This window comes from Aythya ferina (assembly GCF_964211825.1).
Source record: "Aythya ferina genome assembly, contig: HAP1_SCAFFOLD_1288, whole genome shotgun sequence".
In the NCBI taxonomy this organism is placed as follows: Eukaryota; Metazoa; Chordata; class Aves; order Anseriformes; family Anatidae; genus Aythya; species Aythya ferina.
Genome location: NW_028180776.1, coordinates 1 through 19,662, shown reverse-complemented (window position 1 = coordinate 19,662; position 19,662 = coordinate 1). Strand labels below are relative to the sequence as shown.

Genomic DNA, 19,662 nt, shown 5'->3' with positions numbered 1-19,662 from the left:
GGGAGGGGGGTCACTAAATATGGGGGGGGCTCATTAAATTAGGGGGGCTAATAATTGGGGGGAGGGCTATTAAATTGGGGGGGGGGTTCCTTAAATTGGGAGGGGGTTAATTAGGCTGGGGAGAGGGATATTGTATTGGGGGGGGGGTCATTAAATTGGGGGGGGGTGTTAAATGGGGGGGGGAGCATTAAATGGGGGGGGTGATAAATATATAGGGGAGGGAATATTGAATTTTGGGGGGGTTATTTCGTTTTGGGGGGGGTTATTAAATGAGGTGGGGGCTCCGGGGGGGGGATTTGGATTAATTAATTATTAATTAATTATTCCCCCCCCCCCCAAGCCGCTCCCCCCGCCATGAAAAGAAGAAGAAGATCCGCAAGTACTGGGACGTGCCCCCCCCCGGCTTCGAGCACATCACCCCCATGCAGTACAAAGCCATGCAAGGTAACGGCCCCCCCCCCAAAAAAAAAATAAAGGGGGGGCTCCTGGGGAATTAAATGTGCCCCCCCCCCAAAAAAAAAAACAAAAAAATAAATGGGGGGGTCTCCAGGCTTCAGGGACACCCCTGGGGGGGCTGCTGGGGACTGAAATGTACCCCCCCCGCACCCAAAAAAAATAAAGGGGGGGGGGCAGGTGTTGGGAACACCCGGGGGGGGGCTCGTGGGTGCTGAAATTTTGTGTGTTCCCCCCCCCCAAATAAAAAATAAAGGGGGGGGGGGCTCCAGGTTTTGGGGATACTCCTGGGGGGAATTTGGGGAATTAAATATGTGTCCCCCCCCCCCAAAAAAAAATAATAAGGGGGGGCTCCAGGCTTTAGGGATACTCCTGGAAGGAATTTGGGGAATTAAATGTGCCCCCCCCCCAAAAAAAAATAAATAAATGGGGGGGCTCCAGGTTTTGGGGATACTCCTAGAAGGAATTTGGGGAATTAAATGTGCCCCCCCCAGAAAAAAAAATAATGGGGGGGGTCTCCAGGCTTTGGGGTTACCCCTGGGGGGAATTAAATATGTGTCCCCCCCCCAAATAAAAAATAAAGGGGGGGGGGCTCCACGGTTTGGGGCCACCCTGGGTGGGGGGAATTTGGGGAATGAACCCCCCCCCCCCCAAAAAAAAAAAATAAAGGGGGGGGTCTCCGGGTTTTGGGGACCCCCCCAGCACCATGGGGGGGGGGGTCCTGAGAATTTAAAACCCCCCCCAATTTTTTTTTGCCCCCCCCCCCCCAGCCGCCGGGCAGATCCCGGCCACGGCGCTGCTGCCCACCATGACCCCCGACGGGCTGGCGGTGACCCCCACGCCGGTGCCGGTGGTGGGCAGCCAGATGACGCGGCAGGCGCGGCGCCTCTACGTGGGCAACATCCCCTTCGGCATCACCGAGGTAGGTTTTGGGGTGAAAAACGCCCGTTTTGGGTCTTCGGGGCTTGACGGGGGGAAAAATGCCCCTTTTGTAGGGTTTTAGGGCTTTAGGGGGGAGCCTTTTTTTTGCGTTTTCTCCCCATTCTGTTGGATGCCCAGATGTGTCTGTACATGAGCAGCGTCGCCAAGGGATGGTTTTGGGGAGAAAAACTCCTTTTTTGGGATTTTGGGGCTTCACGGGGGAAAAATGCACGTTTTATAGGGTTTTAGGGCTTTAGGGGGGAGCCTTGCTTTTGCGTCTTCTCCCCATTCTGTTTGATGTCATCATCGAGGTATGTTTTGGGTGAAAAATGCCCTTTTTGGGTCTTCGGGGCTTTCCGGGGGGAAAAACGCCCCTTTTGTAGGGTTTTAGGGCTTTAGGGGGGGAGCGTTCCTTTCGTGTCTCCTCTCGGTCCCATACAACACCCAGGGGAGCCTCTATGAGGGCAACATGCCCTTCGGCATCACCGAGGTAGGTTTTGGGGTGAAAAACGCCCTTTTTGGGTCTTCGGGGCTTCACGGGGGGAAAAACGCCCCTTTTGTAGGGTTTTAAGGCTTTAGGGGGGAGCCTTTCTTTTGCGTTTTCTCCCCATTCTGTTTGATGCCTGGAGGTGTCTGTATGTGGGCGACATCACCGAGGTAGGTTTTGGGTGAAAAACGCCCTTTTTGGGGTTTCGGGGCTTGACGAGGGGAAAAACGCACGTTTTGTAGGGTTTTAGGGCTTTAGGGGGGGAGCGTTCCTTTGCTTCCCCTCCCAGTCCTATTTGATGCCTGGAGGCGCCTCTACGTGGGCAACATCCCCTTCGGCATCACCGAGGTAGGTTTTGGGGTGAAAAACGCCCTTTTTGGGTCTTCGGGCTTGACGGGGGGAAAAACGCCCCTTTTGTAGGGTTTTAGGGCTTTAGGGGGAGAGCGTTTCCTTGTTTCTCCTCCCAACCCTGTTGGATGCCCGGATGTGTCTCTACGTGAGCAGCGTCGCCAAGGGATGGTTTTGGGGAGAAAAACTCCCTTTTTGGGATTTTGGGGCTTTCCGGGGAGAAAAACGCCCTTTTTGTAGGGTTTTAGGGCTTTATGGGGAGCCTTGCTTTTGCGTTTTCTCCCTATTCTGTTTGATGCCCGGAGGTGTCCCTATGTGGGCGACATCATCGAGGTATGTTTTGGGGTGAAAAATGCCCTTTTTGGGGTTTTGGGGCTTGACGGGGGGAAAAACGCCCCTTTTGTAGGGTTTTAGGGCTTTAGGGGGAGAGCGTTTCCTTGTTTCTCCTCCCAACCCTGTTGGATGCCCGGATGTGTCTCTACGTGAGCAGCGTCGCCAAGGGATGGTTTTGGGGAGAAAAAACTCCTTTTTGGGATTTTAGGGCTTTCTGGGTAGAAAACGCCGCTTTTGTAGGGTTTTAGGGCTTTTTGGGGGAGCGTTTTTTTTGCATTTTCTCCCCATTCTGTTTGATGCCTGGAGGTGCCTCTGTGGGCATCCCGAGGTCCTTTTTGGGGTAAAAAACGCCCGTTTTGGGGCTTCACAGGCGAATTTTTCTGCCCCCCCCTTTAATTTTTGCCCCCCCTTTTATTTTTTGCCCCGTTCTTTATTTTTTGTGTTCCCCCTTTACCTTTTCCTTCCCTTCCTTTTATTTTCTTGCCCCCCCCTTTTATATTCCCCCCCCCCATTTTATTTCTGGCCCCCCCCCTTACTTTTTCTCCCCCCCCTTTTCCCTCCCCCCTTTCACCTCCTTTCCCCCCCCCCCATTTTTTCTCCCCTCACCCCCCCCTTTTCCCTTTTTTCCCCCCAATTAATTTTTTTGTGCCCCCCCCCTTTTATTTCTGTGCCCCCCCTTTTATTTTTTGCCCCCCCTTTTATTTCTGTGCCCCCCCCCTTATTTTTTCTCCCCCCGTTTTTTTCTTCCCTCACCCCCACTTTTCCCCTTTCCCCCCCCAATTAATTTTTTTGTGCCCCCCCCTTTTATTTCTGTGCCCCCCCTTTTATTTTTTGCCCCCCCATTTTATTTCCGTGCCCCCCCCTTACTTTTTCTCCCCTTTTCCCTCCCCCCTTTCACCTCCTTTCCCCCCTTCCCCCCGTTTTTTCTCCCCTCCCCCCCCCTTTTCCCTTATTTCCCCCCCCAATTAATTTTTTTGTGCCCCCCCTTTTATTTTTTGCCCCCCCCCTTTTATTTCCGTGCCCCCCCCTTTATTTTTTCTCCCCCCCTCCCCTTTTCCCTCCCCCTTTCACCTCCTTTCCCCCCCTCCCCCCGTTTCTTCTCCCCTCACCCCCCCTTTTCCCTTATTTCCCCCCCCAATTAATTTTTTTGTGCCCCCCCTTTTATTTCTGTGCCCCCCCCTTTTATTTTTTGCCCCCCCCATTTTATTTCTGTGCCCCCCCCTTATTTTTTCTCCCCCCCTCCCCTTTTCCCTCCCCCCTTTCACCTCCTTTCCCCCCCTCCCCCGTTATTTCTCCCCTCACCCCCCCCTTTTCCCTTTTTCCCCCCCCCTTCATTTTTTTGTGCCCCCCCTTTTATTTTTTGCCCCCCCCTTTTATTTCCGTGCCCCCCCCTTTATTTTTTCTCCCCCCCCTTTCCCTCCCCCCGTTTTTTCTTCCCTCCCCCCCCTTTTTCCTTATTTCCCCCCCCCAATTAATTTTATTGTGCCCCCCCCTTTTATTTTTTGCCCCCCCCCATTTTATTTCCGTGCCCCCCCCTTTATTTTTTCTCCCCCCCCCTTTTCCCTCCCCCCGTTTTTTCTTCCCTCCCCCCCCCTTTTCCTTATTTCCCCCCCCCAATTAATTTTTTTGTGCCCCCCCCTTTTATTTTTTGCCCCCCCCTTTTATTTCTGTCCCCCCCCTTACTTTTTCTCCCCTTTTCCCTCCCCCCTTTCACCTCCTTTCCCCCCCCTCCCCCGTTTTTTCTCCCCTCCCCCCCCCATTTTCCCTTATTCCCCCCCAATTAATTTTTTTGTGCCCCCCCCTTTTATTTCTGTGCCCCCCCTTTTATTTTTTGCCCCCCCCTTTTATTTCCATGCCCCCCCTCCCCTTTTCCCTCCCCCCTTTCACCTCCTTTCCCCCCCTCCCCCCGTTTCTTCTCCCCTCCCCCCCCCCATTTCCCTTATTCCCCCCCCAATTAATTTTTTTATGCCCCCCCCCTTAATTTTTTTGTGCCCCCCCCCCAGGAAGCCATGATGGACTTCTTCAACGCCCAGATGCGCCTGGGGGGGCTCACCCAAGCCCCCGGCAACCCGGTGCTGGCCGTGCAGATCAACCAGGACAAGAACTTCGCCTTCCTCGAGGTGGGGGGAGTGGGGGGGGCTTTTTTTTTAATTCGGGGGGTCCGGGGGGTCCCGAGCCCCTTCCTCAACCCCCCCCGCTGTCCCCCCCCCCTCTCCGACAGTTCCGTTCTGTGGATGAGACCACGAGGCCATGGCTTTCGACGGGATCATCTTCCAGGGGCAGTCGCTGAAAATCCGCCGCCCCCACGACTACCAGCCGCTGCCCGGCATGTCCGAGAACCCCTCGGTCTACGTGCCGGTGAGGGGGGGGGGGGCAAAAAAAAACCCCAAATATCCAAAAATGTCCCCCAAATATCCCAAAAATATCCCCAAATATCCCAAAACTATCCCCCAAATGTCCCCCAAATATCCCAAAAATATCCCCCAGAATGTCCCCAAAATGCCCCCCAAAACGTCCCCTAAATATCCCCAAAAATATCCCCCAAAATGTCCCAAAATGTCTTCCCAAAAATGTCCCCAAAATATCTCCTGGAATGTCCCCAAAATGTCCCAAAAATGTACTCAAAAATGTCCCCAAAATGTCCCCCAAAATATCCCCTAAATGTCCCCCAAATATCCCAAAAATGTCCCCTAAATATCCCAAAAATATCCCAAAAATGTCCCCCAAAACATCCTCCAAATATCCCAAAAATATCCCCCAGACTGTCCCCTAAATGTCCCCCAAAATATCCCCCAGAATGTCCCCAAAATGTCCCCCAAAACGTCCCTAAATATCCCCAAAATATCCCCCAAAATGTCCCCCAAATGTCCCAAAAATGTCTCCCAAAATGGTCCCCCAAATGTCCAAAAACGTCCCCCAAAATGTCCCAAAAATGTCTCCCAAAAATGTCCCCCAAAATATCCCCTAAATGTCCACCAAATATCCCAAAAATGTCCCCCAAATATCCCAAAATATCCCCACAATATTTCCCGGAATGTCCCCCAAAATGTCCCCCCAAAATATCCCCCAAAATGTCCCCAAAATGTCTCCCAGAATGTCCCCAAAAGGTCCCCAAAATGTCTTCCCGAATGTCCCCAAAAATGTCCCCCAAATGTTTCCCAAATGTCCCCCAAAATGTCCCCAAAATGTATCCTGGAATGTTCCCCAAAATGTCCCCAAAATATCCCCCAAAATGTCTCCCAGAATGTCCCCAAAATGTCCCCAAAAGGTCCCCAAAATGTCTCCCGGAATGTTCCCAAAATGTCCCCAGAATGTCCCCCAAATATCCTCAAAATATCTCCCAGAATCCCCCCAAAATGTCCCCCCAAAATGTCCCCCAAATGTCCCCAAAATGTCTCCCGAATCTCTCCCAAATTTCCCCCAAATGTCCCCAAAATATCCTCCCGGAATCTCCCCAAAATATCTCCCAGAATGTCCCCCAAAGTGTCCCCCAAAATGTCCCCAAAATGTCCCCCAAATGTCCCCAAAATGTCTCCCAGAATGTCCCCCCAAATGTCCCCAAAAGGACTGTTTGAGTCCTTTTGGGGCTCCTTTTTGGGTCCTTTGGGGCTCTCTTTTTGGGCTCCTTTTTGGCTCCTTTTTGGGCTCTTTTTGGGCTGTTTTGGGCTCCTTTTTGAGTCCTTTTGGGCTCCTTTTGGGGTCCCTTTTTGGGCTCATTTTGGGTCCTTTTGGGGCTCCCTTTTTGGGCTCTTTTTGGGCTCCTTTTGGGGCTCTTTTTGGGCTCCTTTTTGGGCTCCCTTTCGGGCTCTTTTCGGGCTCCTTTTTTGTCCTTTTTGGGTTCTTTTTGGGCTCTTTTTGGGCTCTTTTGGGGGCTCCTTTTGGGCTCCTTTTTGGCTCTTTCGGGGTCCTTTTTGGGCTCATTTTGCATCCTTTTCAGGTCCTTTTGGGCTCCTTTTTGGGTCCTTTTGGGGCTCTCTTTTTGGGCTCCTTTTTGGGGTCCTTTTGGGACTCTTTTGGGCTCCTTTTTGGCTCCTTTTTGGGCTCTTTTTGGGCTGTTTTGGGCTCCTTTTTGAGTCCTTTGGGGCTCCTTTTTGGGGTCCCTTTTTGGGCTCATTTTTGGGTCCTTTTTGGGCCTTCTTGGGCTCCTTTTTGGCTCCTTTTTGGACTCTTTGGGCTCTTTTGGGCTCCTTTTTGGGTCCTTTTGGGGCTCCCTTTTTGGGCTCTTTTTGGGCTCCCTTTCGGGCTCTTTTCGGGCTCCTTTTTTGGTCCTTTTTGGTTCTTTTTGGGCTCTTTTTTGGGCTCTTTTGGGGCTCCTTTTGGGTTCCTTTTTGGGCTCTTTCGGGGTCCTTTTTGGCTCATTTTGCATCCTTTTCGGGTCCTTTTGGGCTCCTTTTTGGGTCCTTTTGGGGCTCATTTTTGGCTCCTTTTTGGGCTCCTTTTTGGGTCCTTTTTGGGTTATTTTCGGGCTCCTTTTTGGGTCCTTTTGGGGCTCTTTTCGGCTCCTTTTTGGGCTCTTTTCGGCTCATTTTCGGGCTCTTTTCGGGCTCCTTTTTGGGCTCTTTTCGGGCTCCTTTTTGGGCTCTTTTCGGCTCCTTTTTGGGCTCTTTTAGGCTATTTTGGGCTCTTTTCGGCTATTTTTGGCTCTTTTCGGCTCCTTTCGGTCTCTTTTCGGGGTCCCTTCTCATTTTGGGGCCATTTGTGCCTTTCTGGTGCCCCCCCCGCTAACTCCTTGCCCCCCCCCAGGCGTCGTCTCCACGGTGGTGCCCGACTCCGCTCACAAGCTGTTCATCGGGGGCCTCCCCAACTACCTGAACGACGACCAGGTGAGGGGGGGGGGGGGCACCCAGAGACCCCCCCAGCACCAAAAAAAAAACGGGGGGGGGCCCGGAGCCCCCCCAGCAACAAAGGAAAGGGGTGGGGGGGGCGGGGGGCGAGCCCCGTTGGGTTCCCCGTTCCTTTCCTATAGGGAAAGGGGGCCCCAAAGGGGGGGTTTTGAGCCCCGGGGGGGGGTCTTGAGGCCAGGGGGGGGTCCCGGTGCTATTTCCGACCCCCCCAGTGCCCCCCCCGCAGGTAAGGAGCTCCTTATTTTGGGGGGGGGGTGATCCCCCATTTGGGTTTCCCTTCCTATAGGGAAATGGGGCCCCAAAGGGGGGTTTTAAGCCCCGGGGGGGATTTTAAGCCCCGGGGGGGGGTCTTGGTGTTGTTGTTGACCCCCCCGGTGCCCCCCCCCGCAGGTAAAGGAGCTGCTGACCTCCTTCGGGCCCCTGAAAGCCTTCAACCTGGTGAAGGACAGCGCCACCGGGCTGTCCAAGGGCTACGCCTTCTGCGAGTACGTCGACATCAACGTCACCGACCAGGTAAAAAAAAACCCCCCCCACCCCAAAAAACAACCCCCCCCGACCCTAAAACACCCCCCCGAGGTCCCTCGCACCCCCCCCGAACCCCCAAATCCCCGGGGTCCCTCCCACCCCGCGGGATTTCCCCCAAATCTCCGGAATTTTGCCTTTTTTTTTTCCTCCTTTCCCATCTCATTTCTTGATTTGCGCCCCCCCCCCCCCAAAAACAGCCCCCCCCGGACCCCAAAATACTCCCCCAAACCCAAAACCCACTCTGGGACCCCCACACCCCCCCCATACCCCAAATCCCCCCCAGAACCCCAAAATCCCCTGGGATCCTCCCCCCCCCGCAGCGTTTCCCCCAAATCTCCCCAATTTTCCCTTTTTTCCCCCAAAACGAGCCCCTATTTCCCCCCAAAATTCCCCACCCCGACCCAAAACGGCCCCCCCAGGACCCTAACACCCCCCTAAGAGTCCTTGACACCCCCCTGGCACCCCAAAATTCCCCTGGGGGACCCCAAAACCAACCCAGGACCCCCCAACCCCATGGGATTTCCCCCAAATCTCCCAATTTTCCCTTTTTTCCCCCAAAACAAGCCCCCATTCCCCCCAACCCACCCCCCCAGCACCCCAAAACCCCTCCTAGGGACCCCAAAACCACCCCGGGACCCCCCAGACCCCCCCCCTCCCAGAGCCCCCCCCAGGTCCCCAAAACCCCCAATTTCCCCCCCCCTACACACACACCCCACAGAAATCCCCCCAAATCTCCCAAATTTCCCTTTTTTTCCCCCAAAACCAAACCCCACACCCCCCCCAACCCCCTTTTTCACCTCCGCGGGGGGGTCCAAAACACCTTTATAACCCCCCCCCACCTTAAATCCTCCCCCGGGGGGGGGGGGGGGGACACACAACAACACCCCAAACCCCCCTTACGACCTCATTACGCACGCGTTTTTTGGCGTTTCTACCCCCAAAAAAATTAAAATTTGGCCCCCCCCCGGTGCCAACGCCCCCCATGGAGGTGGTGGCCCCCCCCTCATTTTTTTTGCCCCCCCCCAGGCCATCGCAGGGCTCAATGGGATGCAACTGGGGACAAGAAGCTGCTGGTGCAGCGGGCGAGCGTCGGTGCCAAAAACGCCACCCTGGTGAGTGGGGGGGGGGGGGGCATTTTTTGGGGCTGGGGGGGGGTGCGGGGGGGTCCCTCGGCGCGGGGGGGGCACGAGGAATTCGCCTCGGGGGCTCTGATTTTTATTGGGGGGGGGGCAGAGTGCTGGGACCATCGAACGTGGTTGATTCTGTGGGGTTTTTTTTGGGGGGGGGCACAGAAATGTCCCATTTTGGGTCTTTTTTTTTAAGGGGGGGGCACCAAGCCCTCTTTTTTTTTAGGGGGGGGTCACCAGACCCCATATGTTTAATTTGGGGCCCCCAGACCCCTTTTTTTTGGGGGGGGGCAGGGGGTATCCACACACATCTTTGAGGGGACGTCGGCGTGCCCCCCCTTTAATTTTTTCTGAGGGGGGGGGGGGGGCTGGAATTTTGGGTCTATTTATTTGGGGGGGGGGGGCACCGGATATTTGTGTCTCTTTTTGGGGGGGGGCACTGAATATTTGGGACCATTTTGGGGGAAAAAACAGATATTTGGATCCCTTTTTTTTGGGGGGGGGGGCACACCACAAACGTAAGTATTTTTATAGCATCGGGTGCCATTTGGGTTCATTTTTTTTTGGGGGGGGGGGGCTACGTAAATTTGGGAAATTTTTTTTTCGGGGGGGGGGGGCAACTCTGGATATTTGGGTCCCTTTTTGGGGAGGAAAACCGCATCTTTGGGTCCTTTTTTTTGGGTGGGGACACCACCTATTTGGGTCCCTTTTTTTTTTTGGGGGGGGGGGGACACCAGGCATCCCTGTTCCTTTTTGGGGGGGTCACTGGGCATTTTTTTTGTTTTTTTTTTGAGGGGGGGGCCTTTTATCTGGACCTCCACCCTCCTCGGATCTCCCCCATCCCCGTGCGCATCCCCTCCCCAACCCTATATCCCCCCTCCCCAAATGAAAACCAAATAGGACGGGGACTTGGGGTCTTGGGGACACCCCAAGCATCCCTATTACTTTTTTGGGGGGGTCGCTGGGCATTTTTTTTTGAGGGGGGGGTCACTTTTACCTGGACCACCAACCACTCCATCCTCTTCGGAGCTTCCCCACCCTCCTCGGATCTCCCCCATCCCCGTGCGCATCCCCTCCCCGACCCCATAACCCCCCCCAAAATGAAACCAAATAGGATGGGGACTTGGGGACACCCCAATCATCCCTATTGCTTTTTTGGGGGGTCACTGGGCATTTTTTTTTGTTTTTTTTTTGAGGGGGGGCCTTTTATCTGGACCTCCACCCTCCTCAGATCTCCCCCATCCCCTCCCCAACCCCATAACCCCCCCCCCCACCCTTTTCCCCAAACCACATCCGACCCGGACGGGGACTCAGGGTCTTAGGGATGCTTGGGGTGTCCCCATCTCTTTTTTGGGGGGGTCACTGGGCATTTTTTTTTGAGGGGGGGGTCACTTTTACCTGGACCACCAACCACTCCATCCTCCTCGGAGCTCCCCCATCCCCGTGCGCATCCCCTCCCCAACCCCATACCCCCCCTCCCCAAACGAAAACCAAATAGGACAGGGACTTGGGGTCTTGGGGACACCCCAGGCATCCCTCTCTCTTTTTTGGGGGGGTCACTGGGCATTTTTTTTGTTTTTTTTTTTGAGGGGGGGCCTTTTATCTGGACCTCCACCCTCCTCGGATCTCCCCCATCCCCGTGCGCATCCCCTCCCCAACCCCATAACCCCCCCCAAAATGAAACCAAATAGGATGGGGACTTGGGGACACCCCAGGCATCCCTCTCTCTTTTTTGGGGGGGTCACTGGGCATTTTTTTTTTTTAGGGGGGGTCACTTTTACCTGGACCACCAACCACTCCATCCTCCTTGGAGCTCCCCCATCCCCGTGCGCATCCCCTCCCCGACCCTATATCCCCCCTCCCCAAACGAAAACCAAATAGGACAGGGACCTGGGGACTTGGGGACACCCCAAGCATCCCTATCTCTTTTTTGGGGGGGTCACTGGGCATTTTTTTTGTTTTTTTTTTGAGGGGGGGGCTTTTATCTGGACCTCCATCCTCTTCGGAGCTCCCCCATCCCCGTGCGCATCCCCTCCCCAACCCCATACCCCCCCCCCAAAAAAAAACAAAACCAAATAGGATGGGGACTTGGGGACACCCCAAGCATCCCTATTGCTTTTTTGGGGGGGTCACTGGGCATTTTTTTTTTAGGGGGGGTCACTTTTACCTGGACCACCAACCACTCCACCCTCCTTGGAGCTCCCCCATCCCCGCGCACATCCCCTCCCCAACCCCATACCCCCCCCCCCTTTCCCCAAACCTGGATGGGGACACCCCAGGCATCCCTATTGCTTTTTGGGGGGGTCACTGGGCATTTTTTTTTGTTTTTTTTTTTTGAGGGGGGGCCTTTTATGTGGACCTCCATCCTCTTCGGAGCTCCCCATCCCTGTGCGCATCCCCTCCCCGACCCTATATCCCCCCTCCCCAAATGAAAACCAAATAAGACAGGGACCTGGGGACTTGGGGACACCCCAAGCATCCCTGTCTCTTTTTTGGGGGGGTCACTGGGCATTTTTTTTGAGGGGGGGGCCTTTATTTGGACCTCCACCCTCCTCGGATCTCCCCCATCCCCGTGCGCATCCCCTCCCTGACCCCCCCCCCAACCCTTTTCCCCCAAACCACATCCGACCCGGACGGGGACTCAGGGTCTTAGGGATGCTTGGGGTGTCCCCATCTCTTTTTTGGGGGGGTCGCTGGGCATTTTTTTTTGAGGGGGGGGTCACTTTTACCTGGACCACCAACCACTCCATCCTCTTCGGAGCTTCCCCATCCTCCTTGGATCTCCCCCATCCCCTCCCCGACCCCCCACACCCCCCAACCCTTTCCCCCCCAACCCACATCCGACCCAGCCGGCGACTCACTCAGGGTCTCGGGGGGTTTTCGAGGGAGGGGTCCCGCCCCCCTCCCCTAACCCCCGCTGTCGCCCCCCCTTCCCCAGAGCACGATAAACCAGACCCCGGTGACGCTGCAGGTGCCCGGGCTGATGAGCTCGCAGGTGCAGATGGGCGGCCACCCCACCGAGGTGCTGTGCCTGATGAACATGGTGCTGCCCGAGGAGCTGCTGGACGACGAGGAGTACGAGGAGATCGTGGAGGACGTGCGCGACGAGTGCAGCAAGTACGGCGTCGTCAAGTCCATCGAGATCCCCCGGCCCGTCGACGGCGTCGAGGTGCCCGGCTGCGGGAAGGTAGGGGCACGGGGGGGGCGTGGGGACACGGATATGGGGACGTGGGGACACAGGGACACGGATATGGGGACGTAGGGACAGGTATGGGGATGTGGGGACATGGGGACACAGATATGGGGCCGTAGGGACACAGGGACACAGATAGGGGGACGTAGGGACACGTATGGGAACATGGGAACATGTGGATATTGGGACATAAGGACATGAGGACACGGATACGGGGACATGGGGACACAGGGACACAGATATGGGGACGTGGGGACATGGGGACACGTGGATAACCCCGGCCCGTCGACGGCGTCGAGGTGCCCGGCTGCGGGAAGGTAGGGGCACGGGGGGGGCCTGGGGACACGTGTGGGGACATGGGGACACGTGTGAGGACATGGGGACACAGATATGGGGACGTGGGGACATGGGGACACGGATACAGGGACGTAGGGACACATATGGGGACATGGGGACACGGATATGGGGACGTAGGGACACATATGGGGGCATGGGGACACAGATATGGGGACGTGGGGACACAGATATGGGGGCGTAGGGACACATATGGGGGCATGGGGACACAGATACAGGGACATAAGGACATGGGGACATGGATACAGGGACGTGGGGACATGTATGGGGATGTGGGGACACAGGGACACATGGATATGGGGACGTGGGGACACAGGGACACAGATATGGGGACGTGGGGATACAGGGACACAGATATGGGGATGTGGGGACACGGATATGGGGGCGTAGGGACACGTATGGGGGCATGGGGACACAGATACAGGGACATAAGGACATGGGGACATGGATACAGGGACGTAGGGACATGTATGGGGACATGGGGACACGTGGATATTGAGACATAAGGACATGGGGACATAGATACAGGGACATAGGGACACGTATAGGGATGTGGGGACACGTATGGGGGTGTGGGGACACAGGGACGTGTGGATATTGGGACATAGGGATGTGGGGACACATATGGGGACACAGGGACACAGATATGGGGATGTGGGGACATGGGGACACATGGATAACCCCGGCCCATCGACGGTGTCGAGGTGCCCGGCTGCGGGAAGGTAGGGGCGCGGGGACATCGATGGGGACGTGGGGACACGGATATGGGGGCGTGGGGACACGGATATGGGGATGTAGGGACACATATGGGGACATGGGGACATGGGGACACAGATATGGGGACGTAGGGACACGTATAGGGACATGGGAACACGTATAGGGATGTGGGGACATGGATACAGGGTCGTGGGGACATGTATGGGGCCGTGGGGACATGGGGACACGTGGATATTGGGACATAAGGACATGGGGACACGGATATGGGGACATAGGGACACGTATAGGGACATGGGGACATGGGGACATGTGGATATTGGGACATAAGGACATGGGGACACAGATACAGGGACGTAGGGACACATATGGGGACATGGGGACACATGGATAACCCCGGCCCGTCGACGGCGTCGAGGTGCCCGGCTGCGGGAAGGTAGGGGCGCGGGGACATCGGTGGGGACGTGGGGACACGGATATGGGGACGTAGGGACACATATGGGGACATGGGGACACAGATCTGGGGGCGTGGGGACACAGGGACACAGATATGGGGACGTAGGGACACGTATGGGGACATGGGGACATGGGGACACAGATACAGGGACGTAGGGACACATATGGGGACACAGGGACACAGATACGGGGACGTAGGGACACGTATGGGGGCATGGGGACATGGGGACACGGATACAGGGACGTAGGGACACATATGGGGACGTAGGGACACATATGGGGACATGGGGACATGGGGACACGGATACAGGGACGTAGGGACACATATGGGGGCATGGGGACACAGATACAGGGACAGGGGGACATGGGGACACAGATATGGGGACGTAGGGACATGGGAACACGTATAGGGACATGGGGACATGGGGACATGTGGATATTGGGACATAAGGACATGGGGACACAGATACAGGGACGTAGGGACACGTATGGGGACATGGGGACACAGATACAGGGACATGGGGACAGGTATGGGGATGTGGGGACACAGGGACACATGGATATGGGGACATGAGGACATGGGGACACAGGTACAGGAACGTAGGGACACGTATGGGGACGTGGGGACACAGATATGGGGACATGGGGATGTGTGTGGGGACGTGGGGACATGGGGACACATGGATAACCCCGGCCCATCGACGGTGTCGAGGTGCCCGGCTGCGGGAAGGTAGGGGCACGGGGGGGGGCCTGGGGACGTGGGGACACGGATATGGGGGCGTGGGGACACAAGGACACAGATATGGGGACATAGGGACAGGTATGGGGATGTGGGGACATGGGGACACGTGGATATTGGGACATAAGGACATGGGGACACAGATATGGGGACATAGGGACACGTATGGGGATGTGGGGACGCGTATGGGGGCATGGGGACACAGATCTGGGGGTGTGGGGACACAGGGACACGGATATGGGGACGTGGGGACACGTATAGGGACATGGGAACACATATAGGGATGTGGGGACACGGATATGGGGACGTGGGGACACAGGGACACAGATATGGGGACGTGGGGATGTGTATGGGGACGTGGGGACACATATGGGGGCATGGGGACACAGATACAGGGACATAGGGACACGTATAGGGACATGGGGACATGGGGACATGTGGATATTGGGACATAAGGACATGGGGACACAGATACAGGGACGTAGGGACACATATGGGGACATGGGGACACATGGATAACCCCGGCCCGTCGACGGCGTCGAGGTGCCCGGCTGCGGGAAGGTAGGGGCGCGGGGACATCGGTGGGGACGTGGGGACACGGATATGGGGACGTAGGGACACATATGGGGACATGGGGACACAGATCTGGGGGCGTGGGGACACAGGGACACAGATATGGGGACGTAGGGACACGTATGGGGACATGGGGACATGGGGACACAGATACAGGGACGTAGGGACACATATGGGGACACAGGGACACAGATACGGGGACGTAGGGACACGTATGGGGGCATGGGGACATGGGGACACGGATACAGGGACGTAGGGACACATATGGGGACGTAGGGACACATATGGGGACATGGGGACATGGGGACACGGATACAGGGACGTAGGGACACATATGGGGGCATGGGGACACAGATACAGGGACAGGGGGACATGGGGACACAGATATGGGGACGTAGGGACATGGGAACACGTATAGGGACATGGGGACATGGGGACATGTGGATATTGGGACATAAGGACATGGGGACACAGATACAGGGACGTAGGGACACGTATGGGGACATGGGGACACAGATACAGGGACATGGGGACAGGTATGGGGATGTGGGGACACAGGGACACATGGATATGGGGACATGAGGACATGGGGACACAGGTACAGGAACGTAGGGACACGTATGGGGACGTGGGGACACAGATATGGGGACATGGGGATGTGTGTGGGGACGTGGGGACATGGGGACACATGGATAACCCCGGCCCATCGACGGTGTCGAGGTGCCCGGCTGCGGGAAGGTAGGGGCACGGGGGGGGGCCTGGGGACGTGGGGACACGGATATGGGGGCGTGGGGACACAAGGACACAGATATGGGGACATAGGGACAGGTATGGGGATGTGGGGACATGGGGACACGTGGATATTGGGACATAAGGACATGGGGACACAGATATGGGGACATAGGGACACGTATGGGGATGTGGGGACGCGTATGGGGGCATGGGGACACAGATCTGGGGGTGTGGGGACACAGGGACACGGATATGGGGACGTGGGGACACGTATAGGGACATGGGAACACATATAGGGATGTGGGGACACGGATATGGGGACGTGGGGACACAGGGACACAGATATGGGGACGTGGGGATGTGTATGGGGACGTGGGGACACATATGGGGGCATGGGGACACAGATACAGGGACATAGGGACACGTATAGGGACATGGGGACATGGGGACATGTGGATATTGGGACATAAGGACATGGGGACACAGATATGGGGACGTAGGGACATGGGGACACAGGTACAGGGACATAGGGACACGTATAGGAACATGGGGACATGGGGACATGTGGATATTGGGACATAAGGACATGGGGACACAGATACAGGGACATAGGGACACGTATAGGGATGTGGGGACACGTATGGGGGTGTGGGGACACAGGGACGTGTGGATATTGGGACATAGGGATGTGGGGACACATATGGGGACACAGGGACACAGATATGGGGACGTGGGGACATGGGGACACATGGATAACCCCGGCCCATCGACGGTGTCGAGGTGCCCAGCTGCGGGAAGGTAGGGGTGCGGGGACATCGATGGGGACGTGGGGACACGGATATGGGGGCGTGGGGACACATATGGGGACATGGGGACATGGGGACACGGATACAGGGACGTAGGGACATGTATGGGGATGTGGGGACACAGGGACACATGGATATGGGGACATGAGGACATGGGGACACAGATACAGGGACGTAGGGACACGTATGGGGACATGGGGACATGTGGATATTGGGACATAAGGACATGGGGACACAGATACAGGGACGTAGGGACACGTATGGGGACATGGGGACATGTGGATATTGGGACATAAGGACATGGGGACACAGATACAGGGACGTAGGGACACATATGGGGACATGGGGACACATGGATAACCCCGGCCCGTCGACGGCGTCGAGGTGCCCGGCTGCGGGAAGGTAGGGGCGCGGGGACATCGGTGGGGACGTGGGGACGCGGATATGGGGGCGTAGGGACACATATGGGGACATGGGGACACAGATCTGGGGGCATGGGGACACAGGGACACAGATATGGGGACATAGGGACACGTATGGGGGCATGGGGACATGGGGACACAGGTACAGGAACGTGGGGACACGTATAGGGATGTGGGGACACAGGGACACATGGATATTGGGACATAAGGACATGGGGACATGGATATGGGGACATAGGGACATGGGGACACAGATACAGGGACATAGGGACACGTATAGGGACGTGGGAACACATATAGGGATGTGGGGACATGTGGATATTGGGACATAAGGACATGGGGACATGGATATGGGGACATAGGGACATGGGGACACGTGGATAACCCCGGCCCATCGACGGCGTCGAGGTGCCCGGCTGCAGGAAGGTACGGGCACGGGGGGGGGCCTGGGGACGTGGGGACACGGATATGGGGGCGTGGGGACACAGGGACACAGATACAGGGACATAGGGACACGTATGGGGACGTGGGGACATTTATGGGGCCATTTATGGGGCCGTGCAGCCAGGCCCACAACCACCGCCCCGCGGTGCTGCGGGGCCAACCCTAACCCTTATCTCCCCCTCCCCCTCCCCGTGCCCCCCCCTGCCCCTTTCTGCCCCTTTTTCCCCTTTCTGCCCCTTTCTGCCCCTTTCTGCCCCTTTCTGCCCCTTTTTCCCCTTTCTGCCCCTTTCTGCCCCTTTTTCCCCTTTCTGCCCCTTTTTCCCCTTTCTGCCCCTTTTTCCCCTTTCTGCCCCTTTCTGCCCCTTTCTGCCCCTTTCTGCCCCTTTCTGCCCCTTTCTGCCCCTTTCTGCCCCTTTCTGCCCTTTTTTGTCCCTTTTTCTGCCCCTTTCTGCCCCTTTCTGCCCCTTTCTGCCCCTTTCTGCCCCTTTCTGCCCCTTTCTGCCCCTTTCTGTCCTTTTTTGTCCCTTTTTCTGCCCCTTTCTGCCCCTTTCTGCCCCTTTCTGCCCCTTTCTGCCCCTTTCTGCCCCTTTCTGCCCCTTTCTGCCCCTTTCTGCCCCTTTCTGCCCCTTTTTCTGCCCCTTTCTGCCCCTTTCTGTCCTTTTTTGTCCCTTTTTCTGCCCCTTTCTGCCCCTTTCTGCCCCTTTCTGCCCCTTTCTGCCCCTTTCTGCCCCTTTTTCTGCCCCTTTCTGCCCCTTTCTGTCCTTTTTTGTCCCTTTTTCTGCCCCTTTCTGCCCCTTTCTGCCCCTTTCTGCCCCTTTCTGCCCCTTTCTGCCCCTTTCTGCCCCTTTCTGCCCCTTTCTGCCCCTTTCTGCCCCTTTCTGCCCCTTTCTGCCCTTTTTTGTCCCTTTTTCTGCCCCTTTCTGCCCCTTTCTGCCCCTTTCTGCCCCTTTCTGCCCCTTTCTGCCCCTTTCTGCCCCTTTTTCTGCCCCTTTCTGCCCCTTTCTGTCCTTTTTTGTCCCTTTTTCTGCCCCTTTCTGCCCCTTTCTGCCCCTTTCTGCCCCTTTTTGCCCCTTTCTGCCCCTTTCTGCCCCTTTTTTCCCCTTTCTGCCCCTTTCTGCCCCTTTCTGTCCCTTTTTGCCCCTTTCTGCCCCTTTCTGCCCCTTTCTGTCCCTTTTTTCCCCTTTCTGTCCCTTTTTACCCCTTTTTACCCCTTTTTACCCCTTTTTACCCCTTTCTGCCCCTTTTTCTGCCCCCCCCCGCAGATTTTCGTGGAGTTCACCTCGGTGTTCGACTGCCAGAAGGCGATGCAGGGCCTGACCGGCCGCAAGTTCGCCAACCGCGTGGTGGTCACCAAGTACTGCGACCCCGACTCCTACCACCGCCGAGACTTCTGGTAGCCCCCCCCCAAAAAAAAACCCGGGGGGGGGGCCCAAAAACCCAGGGGGGGGCCCCAAAAATCCAGGGGGGGGGCCCCAAAAACAACCAGGGGGGCGCCACCCCTCGTTTTGGGGCTCTTTTTATTTTTATTCCTTTCTTTTTTCACCTTTTCAGCCCCTTTTCAGTGCGCCCCCCCCCCTTATTTTTTTTTTTCTACCTGTGCCCCCCCCCAAAAAAAAAAACAAAACCGGGGGGGGGGCGCCACCCCTCGTTCCGGGGTTCTTTTTATTTTTATTCCTTTCTTTTTTCGCCTTTTCGGCCCCTTTTCAGTGCGCCCCCCCCCCCCTTTATTTTTTTTTTTTCTACCTGTGCCCCCCCCCAGGTAAAAAAAAAAAAAAAAAACCTCCAGTGCTGGTTTCTAATGTCGTAGCGCTCTCCTCTCTGTTGGTGAAAAAAAGGGGGCCCCCCCCCACAAAAAAATAAAAAAAAAATCCCCCCCCCACTGTGTCAAAAGGGGCTGGGGGGGGGCTCCAAACCTCCCCCCCCCACGCCCCCCCCCCCCCCCCCCGAAATTTCCCCCCTCCCCCTACTCTGGTAATTAAACGATTTTTCCAATTGTCCTGGGTTTGATTTATTATGGGTGGGGGGGGGGATTTTGGGGGTAGGGGGGTGGATTTTGGGGATGGGGGGGGGGAATTTGGGGGTGGGGGGGGGGAATTTGGGGATGGGGGGGGGGAGTTTGGGGGTGGGGGGGGGAATTTGGGGACAAGGGAGGGATTTTGGGGACGGGGGGGTGGATTTGGGGGGATGGGGG

The 19,662-nt window shown here is 56.4% G+C and overlaps 1 protein-coding gene across 1 annotated transcript; it reads left to right on the top strand.

The window, feature by feature from the left end:
- Positions 1 to 340: 340 nt before the first annotated feature.
- U2AF2 (U2 small nuclear RNA auxiliary factor 2) lies at positions 341 to 19,374 on the top strand (the record flags this gene model as incomplete). Its single annotated transcript, XM_084540610.1, is given in 11 exon segments — positions 341 to 444; positions 1,224 to 1,375; positions 4,546 to 4,662; positions 4,764 to 4,785; positions 4,788 to 4,901; positions 7,286 to 7,365; positions 7,777 to 7,899; positions 8,938 to 8,962; positions 8,965 to 9,023; positions 11,977 to 12,225; positions 18,734 to 19,374. Coding segments are annotated over 11 exon segments (1,180 nt in total), but the record flags the coding sequence as incomplete, so codon positions are not given.
- Positions 19,375 to 19,662: the final 288 nt, after the last annotated feature.